This window comes from Ochotona curzoniae, unplaced genomic scaffold (assembly GCF_017591425.1).
Source record: "Ochotona curzoniae isolate NIBS_2020 unplaced genomic scaffold, NIBS_Ocur_1.0 contig_883, whole genome shotgun sequence".
Lineage (NCBI taxonomy): Eukaryota > Metazoa > Chordata > Mammalia > Lagomorpha > Ochotonidae > Ochotona > Ochotona curzoniae.
The window spans coordinates 27448349-27464969 of record NW_024466599.1 but is presented as its reverse complement, the minus strand read 5'-3'; the positions used below and the strand labels follow the sequence as shown (position 1 = coordinate 27464969).

The 16621-nt window shown below is 47.8% G+C and overlaps 1 protein-coding gene across 3 annotated transcripts in view; it reads right to left on the bottom strand.

Annotated features, from left to right (window-relative positions):
* Positions 1 to 473: 473 nt before the first annotated feature.
* ARHGEF33 (Rho guanine nucleotide exchange factor 33) overlaps positions 474 to 16621 on the bottom strand; it is a 70525-nt gene continuing 54377 nt past the window's right edge. Inside the window, exons 12-19 of one of the 3 annotated variants that reach the window (XM_040993983.1) lie at positions 15893 to 15976; positions 14639 to 14722; positions 13430 to 13578; positions 12418 to 12582; positions 10178 to 10994; positions 7548 to 7687; positions 2706 to 2780; positions 1463 to 1721 (exon numbers count right to left, since the gene is read on the bottom strand). In XM_040993983.1, the coding sequence (XP_040849917.1) occupies positions 2729 to 2780; positions 7548 to 7687; positions 10178 to 10994; positions 12418 to 12582; positions 13430 to 13578; positions 14639 to 14722; positions 15893 to 15976 (1491 nt within the window). In that variant the 3' untranslated portion in view covers positions 1463 to 1721; positions 2706 to 2728. Of the gene's footprint in view, positions 1056 to 1462; positions 1722 to 2528; positions 2781 to 7547; positions 7688 to 10177; positions 10995 to 12417; positions 12583 to 13429; positions 13579 to 14638; positions 14723 to 15892; positions 15977 to 16621 lie in introns of those variants that run through there. The other 2 variants (XM_040993982.1, XM_040993984.1) reach the window with 2 other exon arrangements.

The following is a 16621-nucleotide window of genomic DNA, read 5'->3' as shown; positions in this document are numbered from 1 at the left end:
ACTACCCTATAGCCACGCAAGCCTCCCTGCAGTGGATTCCTCTGAGTTAGAGCTTTATTGCTTTCCAGCTTAGTTCTGGAGAAGACAGACAGGTACTGCAGCTTCCATTCTGGACTAATGCTTGTGACAGCACGACATTAAAAGCACGATCACTGCTGCCATCCTCCCTGTCCACGTTGAAAACCATAATGGATGGCGCTAATGCAGCACCTTCCCTGGTACAACTGGGTGTGACACTCAGGCTCACGAGCGGATCCGCAGAACCGAGTGTTCCCTGCAGCAGCCCCTGGCCGTCTCCAGGCTCAGCACAACCCAACAAGGTGAGGGGTTTCCATGCCCTCACCCTCTACCTCCCCCTGTTCGCCATTCCATGGCCCCAGAACAACTCAACATATTCTTAAGCTTTAAACCTTCTATATCATAACTTCAGCACAAATTTTCCATAACTCAGATTTGTAACATACAAAAAAAAAAAAAAGACAGTTCAGTGAACTAACCTTGTGCTTTATGGGATAATTTTTTTGAAAAATAAATGACAAGTCCGAGCTGGCCCCTAACATCCATGTTAACTAGGAACATGCTCAAGGTTGTACCTGGGGAATGACTTCAAGATGGAAATTTTTGTTCTTACAAACATTTATTTTCCTCCAAATTTATGGCGTTTTTCTGTATTGATGTGAAAAGTCTTCATTTCCCTTTTCCAAAGTACTGAGGTTCAAAAAGTCAGGTCTTAACAATAGACTATTCTTCTTCTCTTCAATGCCTTGTATGTTCATTTAGTTTCCTATGTAAGTTTTTATACTAGTTTTCCTCAGGAATTCATACACCAATATATATATGAATATATATATATATATTCCTACACAAATATATACAAGCTTTGTATCCTCATCTTACCACTTGACAATACAACTTTAAGTATGTTTTACACAGCTGTTCCTTGGTCAAGGTCATTTGCAAGAGCAAGTCGGTTTCTGAAGAAATCTTGTTTGGTGGGTGAAGGATCCATTGAGGGATTCTCATTAGTTTTTTCCCTGTATTCTGATCCACTGGACCTAAAATCTCAGCACACAGATAAAGTACAGGTTGATTTGGTTTTAATTGTTCTCAAATATTTTATCTATCCAAATTGTTTTGCATTTTTAAAACAGTTTTGCCTCCTAGATCTGGGATAATTTTTACTCCCCTGAATTCTGAGACATGTGTATCTAGCAGTGAACACAAACAATCTCTTTCTAATGCTTCATGGGGGCACTTGTGACTACTATATATGTCAGTGTCGCATATTGTGTAAGGACATAGTATTAGGGGAAATAAAGGCTCAAAATGCAAGAAATGCTATTTTGGATTCAGTGAAGAAGCTGCTCCACAAATTACCAACACCCTTCAATCATCAGAGGTTACCAAGGGCCTTTACTGAATTTGGGTATTACATTACAAACTCTTGCTTTTGCTTGTTTTCATTTGAAATGAAAGGTTTATTGAAGCCAACCACACACATAGGCTACATTTGGCAGAATGCAGAGAGCAGTACAGTAATTGAGGAAATACTATCATCTCAACCACCACAAAGGACCCCAGAGCCAAGCAATTGTCAACGACTTAGATCAGTCCATGTGCGTCCCCAGTCGAGGGTGCATTCTTCCTTTATTCTTGGGTAAGCCAGTTGGGGAATCCATTCCAGCTCTGTACCTTTTCCATTTTGTTCATGTCAGGAGTCCCTGGAGGGAGGAGGCTTTCTGGAAATAACCTCTGACAGACTAGCCTGGCACCCTTTTGCTGGCTTAAACTCTGAGCTAGAAGGGGTAAATCCAGCTCAGTAACTGAGAACCCATTCCAAAAGACCTCATGCAGGAGGTAAAAGTGAGGTTAGATAAGTTCTTTACCCAAAGCTCCTACCCCACTGAGCAAAGGCTGACATACACTTCTACTAGAAGGATCAATGGCCTCCAAGTTCTTTCACTAATGATATTATTGGCAGGCTGTAGCTCAATCCTCATCAATCTTATTAGGCAAATTAATCGTGAGTCCTTAAGTTAGTAAATTAATAGGGCACAATTCAAACATCCCTTTATATTATTCAAAGAAAGAAGTTGGATCCACATGAAGACTAAAGTCCATCTGAACACCCACTAACTGATTGCATAGTTTCACTTCTCAACTTTTGATGTGATATGTATCCATAGCCTCCCACCAGGCTTTCTACTTCGGTTTGGTAAGGAGCACTTTCCTGCTAGATCCCAGTAAAGAGAGGACACACTATTCCGTCTCTCAACTCCAGTCCATCTAGGTGTTCAGGAAATCAGATGGTATCGGGATGACGTTTTCCTCCTCTACAGGAACCTTCCCGAGCTCTCCGCCTGGCTTACCCTAACACACTGAGCCTCTCACCTCTCAGGACTCCCACCTGCCTCCAGTTCCACTTCCACCCATCCCTGATTAGTACAGCTGTGCCCCAAGGGTTGGGAAGATGCAGTTTTGACCATATGTTGTTCTCCACATCTTCTGCCACTCAGAAGACTGGAGATGCCTGTGCTTTAGGGGGCAGGGTTTGAACTGAGCTGTTTCCTCTCGATTTTCCCCCAATAACAGTTTCTAATCAGTCATTAGTTCAACCTTTCAATTCCCCTTAGCCACTACATCTGATCTCTAAACCCAATATGCCACACTTTGATGGTTCCAACATGCAACCGTTTTTTGTTTACCTGGAAATGGGAAAGCTTTGATGTCACCACCAGCCCCAAGGACCACAGAAATCTTCACCAGTTGTGTTCCCATTTCTGAAACAAATGCCAAAATCGCCCTGTCTAGTTTTCAGAGTCCACACACTCGGCTTAATGTTTTTTTTTTAACTGCCCTCCTCACAGATTGTGCTTTCCCTGGGTCTCCATCATCTGAATTTCTCTGCGTTGCTTGACATTAACTATCAATTAACTAGTGGCAACTTGCTAAACCTTTTCAAAGTCTGGCACTCTACTGCAGCCATGACTACAAGCTCATGATCTTCCTTTTAAAGATCATTTTCACTGGATACCTGGACTACTTCCCAAGTTTGGCTCTTCGGCTCTGAACTACTGGGAAAGAAAAGGATCTAGACCTAACAGAAAATGCTAGTGCGTTTTCTTTAACTCTCTTTTCTCTATAAAACAGAAGTGGCTGCAGGGCCCCTGGAACTGTTCTGGCTGATTGCAGGGTGGATCTGAGCCGATCTGGGCAAGCACACATCCAGGAAGGGCCCAGGGGCTGCCAAGCACACCCTGATACACAGCTCCCCACACAACTGATGGAAAAAGAGAACCTGTTTGAACTTTTCCTCCCCCTCAAGTGACACAGACAAGGAAACAGCAGAAATGGAAAGGTCAGCAGAATGGATTTGCTAAGACAACCCTGGAAAGCTGCTCTGGAGCTGAACAGTAGAAGTGGGGAAACAAATGTCGCAGGAGCCTCTGACTTAGCAAGGCCTGGCTCTCTCACAGGAAGGTTTTGGGTGTCAGGCAGAAGGAAAATTAAGGGTGCAGGAAAACACCCATCCTGTCAGCCCACGACAAATCTGAATTCCTTTAAGAAACACTGTTGAGAGCTGTGTGCCGTATCTTATACCCATGGCCTGGATGCTTTCTCTTTGAACTCTAAGACCCTAACAGGTAATGACTACTTGTTATTTCTTTTGTACTAAAGACAGAACTTACTACACCAACGAGCCTTAACTTAAAGACTGACTTCAAATGGCCTACTGAGAAACGTTACCATCAGCCTAAGGAACCTAGGTTTATCTTTCAACCACCCTATTCAATTTTAAAGTTTATGTAAGAAATGAAATGGGAAATGAAGCAGGTAAGGATGAGGGAGCACCTTAGAGTCCAGAGGGAAGTAGACAATCGGTTGTTTAGCAGGCCTGCCTGCTGTTACCTGGTCTGTCCCATGGCCAAGGCTGAGAATATACAAGGCAGGTGTCTGAGAAGACGCCAAAGGCAGAGGATTTACTGACACTCAATTCTGTGGAAATCTGGACAAGTTCTCTCTCTCTCTTCTTTCCGTATGTCACTGAGAAAATCTATCTGATGTGACTGGTGGAGGGAGGGCAATGCCAGGGATGGAGACCTTCTGAGGCATGTAAGTTAACAAGTGCTAAGGAGCAAAAGGAAGGGTGGGGAAACAGCTAACCATTTGGAAGCCATTTGCTTGATCTTCCAGTCAGTCCCCTCAATCGGAGCATACACAGAGAGGACACCATCTGCTTTCCCCATCACTACAGCCCCAGTCAAGACAACTCATTTATCTAAGTATGGAATTGTTTATAAATATGAATTAGCACTTGCCTCAAACTTCATAATAATCTAGGTTTCAGTCTTTACAGTAAGTCTTCATATAGACCCTTCTAGAATGGGATAGTTTGCTTTCCACCTTACTCAAGGGCAGGGGATTAAGTATTTAATTGAGCATCAGCCCATCAAATCAGGTCTGTTTTGGGAATCTAAGAATACTCATTTAATATGTTTAAAGTCAATTTTCATTTTCAAGTAGTGAGATAGGTAGTCATTATTCTGATCAGTGCCGGACCTTGGATCTATCTACTCAGGACAAATATGCCTCATGCGGAAGCAATCAGAGGGTCATCCTTGTCCCCAGATAGTGTGGGCATTTCTCAGGATTGTTTGAATGATGCCAACTTGACTCTCCCTTGGGAATCCATGTGGGCAAGAGCATTCGGCCCTCCCAGCCTCAGAGAGAGGAGAACCCTTTCTCGGGTTTTCTGCTGCATCTGGCTCCATGCCTAGCTTCATCCCGAAGCAGCATTCTGGGTGTGTGGGGCCACCAGCCAAACAAGCCCCTAAGGAACAAAAAGTGTGTCAGTGTAGACAGGACTGAACCACCAGGAGGCCACAGGGGGAGGAAGACTGTGAGCTCCTAACAGGACACAGGCGGCCTTGTGGCCCAGGAGGCCATGCTCAGCCGTGGCTCCAGTACCTAGGAGGAGCCACGTCTTAGGGCACAAGGATCTCCTGACACACAGGAGGAAGAAGGTCTGGATGACTCTTCCAGGTCCTTCCTCGACATGTCCACAGCCCTGCCTTCCACGTGCAGTCTCCTGCGGAATGGCTGGGTCCCACGTCATTCACAGTCCTGTACACGTGTCTTGCATGTTACATGTGTGTAAGGAGGAGAATGCTGTGTTCTTACCACAGTGAAAAGCTCCTGGCCTTCCTGCACTATCCTGGGACCTGCCTGCCCTCCCTCTCCATTTCATCATATGGAAGCACGCTGCATAACAGACTTTGCCTGGCTCTCAGCTGCAAGCCTCAGAAGTTACTTCGGCAGCTTCCTCAGCCCCTGGAGTGCCCACTTGGCACCCAGAGCACAAGGTCAGAGGCAGCTGCCACTTGATGGCACTGACTCTCCGGGGCCACATCTACAATGCCAGCAACGCCAGATGGGGAAAGGCTGTGTGGGCTCCACCTCTAGCTCCGCTCAGAGGAGGTGCCAGCCACACATGGGTGATGCAGGAGACTTGTCTAGAAGAACCAAGACAACCCCTTGACCTTTTCACCCAGGAGAATTCCAAAAATGCACAGGAGGACTGAAAACAAATAACCAGTAGAAACTTGGACACCGTTACTCCAAGGTCGTGGGGGCCCCTGAAAGATAAAAGCCTGATCTTCCCCATGGGAGCCCTCTAAAAAGTACAGTTGCTAAGGCCACACAAATTTCTTCCTTCAGGTCATAAAAAAAAATGCAATTACTCAGATGGAACTACAGCAAAGGGGTAAAGCAGGCCTCTGCGCCAAAAGGAATGGAGACTTCCTGCGCGCTCTCCCACGCAGCGTGGGGACCAGTCAGAGCATCTCTGGCAGTCCTCTACTTCCTGCCCACAAGCACCCACTCACTCACAAGGCACCTCCAGTTCCAGGCAGCAGCATTTCTAGGAAAGTCTTACCCACTGCTCCTAGTTCTGATCTCTGGAAAATTCTATTCCCTCTGCCTCATGCAACTGGCAGAACATTGTTTTTTTCACCTCCCTGATAAAATGGGAATTTGTAAAGGAACCAGCGGTGGATCCAGCAAGCCATTGCTTTGCCATGGATAGTAGTACCCATTCATTATAAAGGAGAGTAGGCCAGAAAATGTGACAATATTGTGGTTAAAAATAAAATTAAAAAGGCTCAAGCAGTACCCGAGTCTGTAGACAGAGTTAGGAGCCTAAAGCTCAAGTTCAGGCTGCAGAGCTCTCTGCCCGCACCTGCTTCTGCTTCCATTCAACTTGACAGAGGCAGGCAGTGAGTCCAGAAAGGCCTACGCCTTCCATCCGGGAAAGAGGAACACGCAGTTGTTGGCTCCTCTACCCCTGAACGACACAGTCCGAGGACTTAACAGAAGCTGAGCACGCCCCAGGTTGCATGAGCAAAATGTAAAGGGGACTGCAGGGCTGTGGCTTCCCTTTGCCCTCCCCTCTTCCAGAAGCAATAGGCAGAGACCACCAGATACCCAGTTCATCTCAGCACCACCCTGCCCGAGAGAGGAGCATCAGACAAACCCAAGCTACAAGGAACAGAACACAGGAATAGTCCTCGCGTCAGGCCTGACCCAGCTCTGCCCACAAGTCCGTCACCTACTCGGCCGGAAACCTCCAGGAGACACAGTGACGCTCCCACGCTCTCTGGCTCGGCAGAAGGCAGCACTAATCCCAGTGTGGAACTTCCATCCACTAAAACCCACGGCAAGAACTTCTTCTACCAAGAGAAACTCCAGAAGCAGGGGAAGTCTCTCTAAGGGAGAGGGAGGTAGGCCTGAGGACCAGCGGAGACAGAAAAGAGCGATCTCTCAGGCAGGCCACGGCTGACCTGGCGAACCCCTCTTCCTGACATTTTTATGATAGGGTTTGGTCCACGCCTCAATGGCCAATTTGCCTGGGCAGGACGGGGGCTGCGAGGGGGTTGGGGGGGGAAGGTTTGGATATTTCATACAGAAATAACTCAAAATTTCAGAGAGAACACAGAGAAAGACTTTGCGCCTCTGAAATACAGAAACTGTGTTAAAAAGGGATCTAAAACTAAGGCCTAAGCCAAATCCATTCACTCGGAGCAAACACCAGGAGACATCCCGAGAAGCAGGGACCAGAAGGCAGGATAGCGACAGGCCCTGAAAGCCACAAGTGCTGAGACAGCTTTAGAAAACTTGCCCCGGGTAGGGAGCACGCCATCCGCCCAGCTCCAAGAGTGTACCTGGGTGGTCCCGGTCTAAAAGGGATGTCTCAGCAGCTCATCTTCCCAGGGGACCTCCTCTGCTCACTGCCGTCAGGACACAGGACTCGGGGAACAAGGGAGGAGGGATAAAAGAAGAGACAGCTGGGAGAGCTGAGTTTGTTTCTGCGCTGGGAGATGAGGACGAGAAACACCTTGGCCCTGCACGGATCGTGGCTACTGGGTGCAGGCACTGAACTCGAAGCAGCTGTGTGAGGCCAGGCCGCTAGAGACTTGTGACTATTAAACCTCAAGACTTAGCCCAAAGGGAAATGTGTGACAATGCTGTCTTGTCTAATGGCTACTCACTTCTTTTTAAAGAGCTTGCGGAAGGAGCTTCGAAAGCCCCCTTTCTGGTCTTGCCTGGGATTTTGATCGCTGAAAGATGTCTGTTCACTTTCTCTTTCTTCCTTTGGACAGAATCTGGTAGTGTCTTCCAAATGCATGTCCTAGAAACACAAAAGAGATGATTTTCACTCTTCTCCAAAGCCATCACCTGTCCCGTCTACAAGCCGATTTTTTTTTTTTAGCTTAGCTTTGTTAACTTTCCCTTTGCCCCATGCCAAAAGTCTGAGGTGGACACCCAATCCCAACGAACGCAAACTGAGGTTAAGGAAGGAATCGACAGACAGAAAGGAGGACACTTCCTGCCTATCAAGGCAAACAGTCTCGAATATGACCTGATGCAGCAGTAATTAAAGATTCAGAAACCAAGGAGTTTCATGTTTAAACAGCATCAAGTGGGAAGTTACATTCTAGCCCTAACACTAGGAGTGGTCTCCTCATCTCTCTGGACATGTTTCTGCAAAATCAGAAAGCTACTTAATTGTAATTTTAAACTCATTTTCCTAACTCGCCATTTTATACAGAAATGAAGGAAGGTGATTTGGGGGAGGTCAGACCTACTCAGAAGCACATGTTAACTGATATTTCTGATCTGCAAATATGCCTTCAGGACAGTTTTTACAGTCACCAATCCGTGGCATTTCGAGCATAAAGGAAGCTCTACTCAAAGGACCACTGCCTCTCCTGTGAATTTCTCTAGTTCCTTGGAAAATGGAAGATGTGCTAACAGGTGTCCCTCGTAGTGAATGGATACAAATCGTACGCATCCATATTCCACCTGAGCAGAATATTAGCTCGAGATGACGATCACCTAAAAGCAACCGAAACACTTCGGTCTGACTTATGAGAACTGACCCAGAAGTTGTAGTAACAGATCTGAAGATTCTCTGCAGTTCTGCTAACGTTCGTTTACTAGACAGTGATCAACATCTGATGCCTTGGTGCAGGGCTTCTCAGAAAGTGATCGGGTGGGTTAAGGCCTCTAAAACGGAGAGCTTGGAAGCCCTGTGCAGACACCCTGATTCAGAACTGCTGGAGTCGGGCCCAGGTCAACAGCCGCTCCTGTGCGCTGAAAGCCAGTGGGTTAAGGCATGCTCTCGCCCACCTGCAATGAATGTTTGCAAAAAACACTCACGAATCTTCTATTTTAGTGTGGATGCAACTCAGCAGGTCTGGGGTGCAAAGCGGGCGTGCAGAGTCTCCGGCTCTACAGTCACTGTCAGCTCAGGGGCTACATTTGAGAGGTGGGCTTTTAGGGACTGCCTGGGGACTAAATGCATACATTGTTTAAGGAAAATTCATGACCTGAGTTCCTCACGGCATCTCCCATTTGTATAGCATTTGATACGCTACCAAGTCTATTCCTGAACTTGATCGTACTTGGTCGTTACCCTCACAACGACCCCGGAAGGCAGGTCAAGTGACTACCGTCCTGCTTTCTGTGTGAGGGACCCGGCTTGCCTGGCAGCGGAACCAGGACTTGCAGGACCTGCACCTCCCGGTACCTCGCCAGAGCTCTCTACACTCAAGCACCATCTTTCTCCTTGATCCCTGCAGCCAGCTCCGCCGGGCAGCTGGGTGGGACACCACAGGCCGAGTGTGTGAAGAGACAGAGCGGCCGGAGCTCGGCGCCCCTCAAAAAACTAACAGCCCACACCTCTGAGGATGCAGCTAATTGCTTCTACCCAAGACCCCTGTTCTTCCCCTACTCCAGACACAAGTGTGCACATTTACACACATCCATGCATATACACACACTTGTGAAACATCATATATATGATATATATGTATATACACATATACACACCTGAAACTTCAGCTCTATTCATGAGTACTTCACTACTTTTGAAAACGCCCTAAGGCTTGCAGACACTAAAATTCGACATCAAAACACCTCAAGATTCACTAAGTCCAAGACCGTATTTTGGAGTGAACGTGGGTTTTTTTTTTTTTTTTTTTTTGGCTATTCTGAATTGTCACCATCCGCATGGGGTTTGCAAAGGAATGAGACCTCCTTTTGTGGTCCAAAGGAAAGCGAGCACAAACGAACTCAAGCTTTGCAGCAAGCTTCCCAGAGCCTGCCCCGGGCTGGGTCGCTGTGCTGGGGGGTCGGAAGAAGCCGGCCCCTAGCGCTCAGGCTTGTGAACACGTAAGCCAGCAGGTGCAGGTGCACCTGACAGACACAGCAAGTTGCATGAAGCGCTTTTGAGGGGGGGGAATGCAACTCTGACTGCCACATGCCGCAGCTGGCAGGGGTCCTCTAAACCCTGCCTCCGGGATGAGGAGGTGTTTGTGTCGCGTTTAAAACAGGAGGGTCTTTCCTGCCACCACAGACGTACAAGCGCAACAAGCCCTTTGCGTCCCGGCACCGCAGAACCTTGAACTTGGACGGACACTTGGGGAGACTCAGCCTCTCCTTGACAGACACACACACACACACACAGAGACAGACACACACACACACAGACACACACACACAGCCACCCCTCCTCACGCCCCCCTCCGCGCTGCGTGAACTCGGGTCGCCCCCGCAGATCTAAGGCCCCCCGGAGCCGCCGCCGGCGTTGTGGCTTTTCGGTTCGGTTTTACTTTACCCTCCTTACTTCCAAATAGGTCTGCTTTTCGCTTTGGGACCTCTGTTGGGGGAAGAAGGTGCGGGGCGCGCCGCGAGCGGCAGCGGCGGCGGCCGGGCCGTGCGGGGGCGCGGCGCGCTCGGCCTTGAGGGGCGCGCGGCCGCCGCTGCTGCTGCGCGTGCTGTAGAGGCGCGGGGCCACGCCCTCGGCGGGCGGCGCGCGCGGGAACTCCTTGAGCGAGCGGCTCAGCGGCTTGGCCTTGCCGTGCGCCTGCGCCTGCGCCTGCGCCGCCGCCTCCAGCTTGTAGGCGCCGCTGCTGCCCGCCGGCGACGTGGCGCTCTTGGGCAGCGGCTGCAGCGGGTGCTCGGGCCTCTCGGCTTCCATGGCGAAGCTGACGGGTCTCAGGAAGCAGATGTCCAGGCTGGACTCGGAAGAGGCGGGCGAGCAGTTCTCGAAGAGGGCCGGGGCCTGGAAGGGTTCCTCGTCGTAGGGCGCGGGCAGCGCGAAGATCTCGCCGCCGTACTCGAACTCTTCGTAGCCCGCTGGCACGTAACCCCGGCCGTCGGGCAGCAGCTCGGCCGGGGCGCGCAGGGAGCGCTCCACGTTACTCAGCGGCTCGGCCGGAGAGGGCTCGAAGTCCATCTCCGGGATGGCCTGCAGGGGCCCGGCGAGCGCCTTCACGTCCTGCTCGGCCGCGCAGAACTGCGTGGGCGCCAGGAGGCTCTCGGGCCTCTCGTGCTTTCTGCCCTCCATCTCCCAGTCACTGGGCTTCCCCGGCTGCATGCTCTCCATCAGGCTCTGCTGTTGCTGGCTTTTCTTCCCGGGGGCCATCAGATGCCTTTAAAGGAGAAACAAGAGATGGTTTAGGATTCATGGCGGGGCGGCACCAGGCTTGAACAAAAAAATACCATCCTCTGCCCACTGCCAGTCGCTTCTGTGCTTTATTGTCCAAGTTGCACACACTTGTGCTAAGTTGCTGGGAATCTGTGAGTGGGAGAGTGGAAATAGCGATCCGTTGGAGGTCCCACCTGCTAGCCGGCAAAGTTGCCCTACGTGGAGCCCAGCTGTCGGACCTGGGGCCTCTCTTTATTCCTCTTGGAAGCCCAGGACCTCTCGCCCTCCGTCAGCTTCCCAAGGCATCGCTACTCAGTGCGCTCCCTTTAATGCCCTGGCACAGGCATACAGCATGAGCGCAGCTTTGAATTGGAGTCCTCGAGCTTAAAAACATTTCTCATTGAAGTCAACGTGGCATGTTCCTGGTAACTGCCCAAGTTGGATGATGACTTGGGATTCAGTACACCCTGACATGTAAACAGGAAATGTTCATAATAAACTTCAAAAAAGTTTTCTCGTGGCTATGGAAGAATGTAGCAAACCGAGTTAGCCTGGCATGCTCATTGGAGCGGGTGAGCTTTAACTACTAGCAAACGGACTGCTTGCTTCACACTCACTCGAAATGGCTGTTCTGCTAATATCAGAATATTCTGTCACACGAAGAAAGGCAAATGTGGGGCAGGTGCTTTGGCTCAACTGGCTAACCCTCCACATCCAGGAGCTGGCATGTATCCCGGCTGTTCCACTTCCCATCCTGCTCCCTGCTTATGACCTGGGAAAGCAATGGAAGATGGCCTATTGCCTTGGGACCCTGCACCAGCACGGAAGACCCAGAAGAAGCTCCAGGCTCCCAGCTTTGGTTGGGCTCAGCTCTGGCCGTTGCAGCCATTTGGGGAGTAAGCCAGCTGGTGGAAGATCTTTGTCTCTGTCTCTCTATGGACTTTTGTTTCTGCTTCCAATAAAATTTTTTCTAAGAAATGTAAATGTGAACACTGCGTATAAGTCTGGTGATCTCAAGATGAAAACTTAGACTAATAGGTATGAAAAGGGTGAAATGAAATGTTGGCCTGATAGTTTTTATTGCCCCTACCTGGAATACAATGACAATCATATTGTTTAGTCTGAATATAACTTCTAGAGATTTCATTTTTTATTGTTGTGCTTCAAAGTTCATCCCTGTTTTAAAAGTGGAAATAATCCCTAAAATTGCCCATGCCACTCCTCCTGCTCTTGAGGTCTGCCCTGTCACATTCGTGCCCTCTTTCCAATTGAGGCATTTGCTCAGCTGACTGGCTGTCACGTGTCAGCCTGATGGGCTGGAGGGAGGGAGTCCTGTAGCTCATACCCCGCACCCAGCCCTGCCTGTTCCTCCCCAGACACTGCGGGATGGGAACCTCCTTGGCCTTTAACACAGCAACAGGTCTTACGTGACAGCAGGGCCCGAAGTGGGGGCCGAAGGGTAGGGCTGCAGTATCTCTTCGGAGTGGATTCCACTGTCACGGACAGCCTCTGCACCTGTAGTGGGGGATGCATCTTGGCCAGCGTTTGCACACTGGGAAGCCAGTCCTTTGTACAGCTTCGCCATGGATGACCTAACAATGGGAGTAGAGTGATTTTCAGATTGTACAACAGCAAATGGGCTCTCTGAACAACACGCAGCTTATAGCACGGTACATGAAGACATATATCCCAGTTGGCATTTGCTATGAGCGTCTCTCTCCCTCCAAGGTATACAAACATGCATGATAGGGTTTAAGCTGTCTGCTGGGCAGGGAGCAGGGATGCTGAAAAACTGGCTGCGAAAAACTTCACTGAAGCTGTTCCATTAGAAGAAAATAGCATGGGAGACACCATCTTCTTCCGGTCTGAAGCACCCGTAGAGATGATGTCCTCCACATGGCAAGTTCTGCTGTAGGTTACTAACATCCCCCCTCGAGCTGATTCTCCTTTGCAAACCCTTCTTGCTTCTCCTGGCATGACTTCTTTGTCCACTGGCTAAGAAGCCAGGTCCAAGTAGCAGGGATTTAGGGCTGTTTTGTTCATTGCAGTATATTTGGTGCAAAAAAGAGTTTTTGATACATAACAGCTGCTCAGTTTTTGTTGAATTAATAGAGGAAATTATATCTTGGCCTTTACACAGAAATTCACATGTGGAAAGTTTAGGGAAACAACTATTTTGGTGATGAACAACATGAGATAAAAGGGGGTCTACATAAGCATTAGAAGTTGTGGTGGTTTTTGTTGTTTTGTTCTTAAAGTAACATGCAGTGTGTAGCAGATAGATACCCTGAAGCCAGTCTGACCTCCTCCCCGCCCATCCTTTCTCTCTTCCTTTCTACCTCCCATTACTGCATTTCAGTCCCTTAACACACAACATGGTTACTCATGACAGACGCACATACGATGACCGGCTCCTTTCCCAGTTCTCAGTAGTCTTACTTCTTGAGCTTTTTCCGTTTCTGAATAAGCAAGTCCTCGTTGCACTGGAACAACAGGGTGTAGTGGGAGATGAACACTCGGAGGCGCTGCACGCACACCAGTAGCAGGTAATAGTCGGGGTGTTCCTGCTCGGTGAACTTCAACACGTTCTGGACAGAGGGAAAAGAGGAAGCAGCACTGCGTGATTGGAATGAGGAATTATTTGTCTCCTCTGTACATTCTGGTGACCTGTACCGAGGGCTTGGGAGCCATTTAATCAAAGCAGCTAACAACAGATATGACTCATCTGCTGTAAGCTGAGAGGTTAAACTTATCACACCGAAGGAAAAGAAATCCTTGTGGTTCCTGTTGGCATTGGATACGAACGTAAACTAATGCCACCTGGAAAGTTAGATGGCTTTACTCATTAAATCGCTGAAGTAATAGAAGCATTCTAACAATGTCTATAAATAAATGCTTCACCTTAAATGAGTCAGATAATGTCAGGCATCAAGGCAAGCCACAGGGGAAGGCTGGTGGCCCATCCTGGTGTATTGCCTAATGGGCTGTAGTGGGGTATATGCAAATGACTTGGGTTAGAGAGAACTAGCATTTATTGAATACTTCTCACTGCCAGCTCTTTACAATATTCTTTAATTTTTGCTACAACTCAATTAGGTGCAGCTATTACCTCCATTTTTTTTTTTTTACAAAAAGAATTTAGAAGTGATCTTCATTATGCACACAATTGGTGCAATAATGCAGGCAGGATTTGAACTCAGTCTATGTATCATATTCCGTTACTTGTAAGGTCTACTTCATGTTTTGGCTCTGCGTCTCAGACATGGTAACAATGACATCTATTTCATGGAAATTGTTGAAAGCGTTAAATAATTATAAATGCTTTTGGATCTACAACCATATGTAATTAAAGTCTTTTCAATATTGATACTGGGCCACTTCTGTCCAGTATTAACCCCACACACTTATTTTTCCTTCTTAAAATTTTATTTATTTATTTAGCGTTTCAGAGAGGGACACACACACACACACACACACACATCTTCCTTCTGTCCTCTGGGTCATTCCCCAGATGGCTCCAACAGCCAGCATTGGGCCAGGCCAAAGCTAGGGGCTTCATCCGGGTCTTTGCTCACTTACACTATTTCTCAGTTGGAAGCCAACAACAACATTTGAACATGAAAAAGCATTGTGGTAGTTAATGCCTACCTGCAGATGTATCAGATATTCAGGGATGCGCTGGACTATGTGAAAAAACAGTGTGTAGATGTCAGATTTAATCTCTTCATCACCCTAAGGGAAGAAAGGTGGAGTCACCCATCACCGTCCCTCCAGCTCTGGCAGCAGGACCCCTAGCATCAGTCCCTTCAGCGTGGCAGGAGTTTACTCTCGGAATAATTACTTCCTAGTCTGTGATGAAGCATGGCTTCTCATTGGGGCAGCGGTATGACCAGGGAGCCAAGTCTTCTCCAGCAGGAAGCGGGGCATGCATTTCTTTTAAACCCCTCCAGATTTCCAAACCACGTTTTCCCCACCCTATCTAAGCCAGACATAAATCGTATTTGAATTGAGTAAACTTGTTAAGGTGCTCCAGTAAGTAATCATTACAATGGTTTACTGATAGGCTGTGAGGTGGGTTAGGACTCCGGGCTGTGAGAAATAGAATGTGATTAAGGAGCTAGCTGGGGTTCTGAAAACAGGAAGTACACTACCGTCTCCGTGTCCTTTCCTTTGCCTTCTCTTCATTTCCCTCTCTCAATGTAGCAGGCATTGAAGTAGCATGTTAATAACACAAAGCCCCTCATGCCTTATTGAGAATTAACTAACAATCTGGGGACTTCTGATATATATATATATATTCTACTTGAACTAAGTGGAATTGTTACATATGTATATGCCCTCATTAAGCACCTAACAGAGTTTTTAAAAGTTCATGGAAAAACGAATTTAAAAATTCTTTTATAAAAAAATTTAAAGTCTACATGTATGAGGAGACTTCAGAAACTTTCAGGAAATGCATATTATGAAAAATAAACTTACACTCCAAAAAACATTATGTTCACATTCAATTTTTCCATTAACTTTTTGAAATATTCTTACATATTGATAGATGAGAGCTACTTTATGATCTTGCAAGACATTGAGCTTAATATTTGGATTAATATTTTCTGAAATTTTTTTAAAAAATCATCACCTATGGCACAAAAACTCCACCTCTGCTTAGAATGTGTATGCATTTGCTTGTAGTCAGTACACGGGCAAAAATCCACGGGAGAGAGGGCAGTGACCCCAGCCACAGCACTGATCCCCGCGTGGCCCAGGCACACCTGCAGCACCACTCGGGCCGTTCCCCAGACCGGGAAGCAAACTCGGGCTGGAATGGCCCTGTGGACTGGGAGGAAGAGCATCCTCACACAGGCCACGTTTGTGAACAAGACAGCAACTCACATGGACCTAACTTACCTCCTTCAGAACCACAACATGAACCAAGGAGATGCATTCGGGCAAATCCCTCAGGTAGGCGACATAATAATCCAAGAAATTATTCTTTAAAACAAACAGGAAAATGATATAGTAAGAACCTGGAAACTGAGCTCATGACATCTGCAAATGAATACTTGGCATTCATCGGTTGTGTTCCTCAGCATCTTGAAGGAGGCTGGTTTCCTTCACCCTCTGTGTTGGTGACTGGATTTTCAGTGTCTGTCGGGGCTATCTGGTTCTTTTCAGGCTACCTTGGAGCAACCAGAGAATGCAGCATGGACCTCCCTGGAATCCAAGCTTCCGAGAAGTGCAGGTTGCCATGGAAGTCATTAGAGCAGCCTCACTCAGTCTCAACCCAGAGTCTTTTTGGATGTCCACTAGGAATCCAAGAGCCTCTCATTCGCCCTATGTTAGAAATGCTAACAAAGCACCTTAGAAACTTGCTTCTCAATCCTGCTACCAAATTTTATTCCCCTGCACCAGCAGATCCGTCTCAACAGCCTGACAAAGTGAGATTTTCTAGGAAACGGAGTTAGCTTGCCAAACAAGAGAAGAGGGGGGTAAAGATACTGTTCCTTCCATGGAAAGAAAGCCCCGTAAAACAGACTCTTAATCAACAGATACTATCAGTTTAAAAGACAGCAAAACGGAAGAATCTCCCATCAAGAAATCTGGAACGAATCATTCAAAGACGGCCATAATTACCAC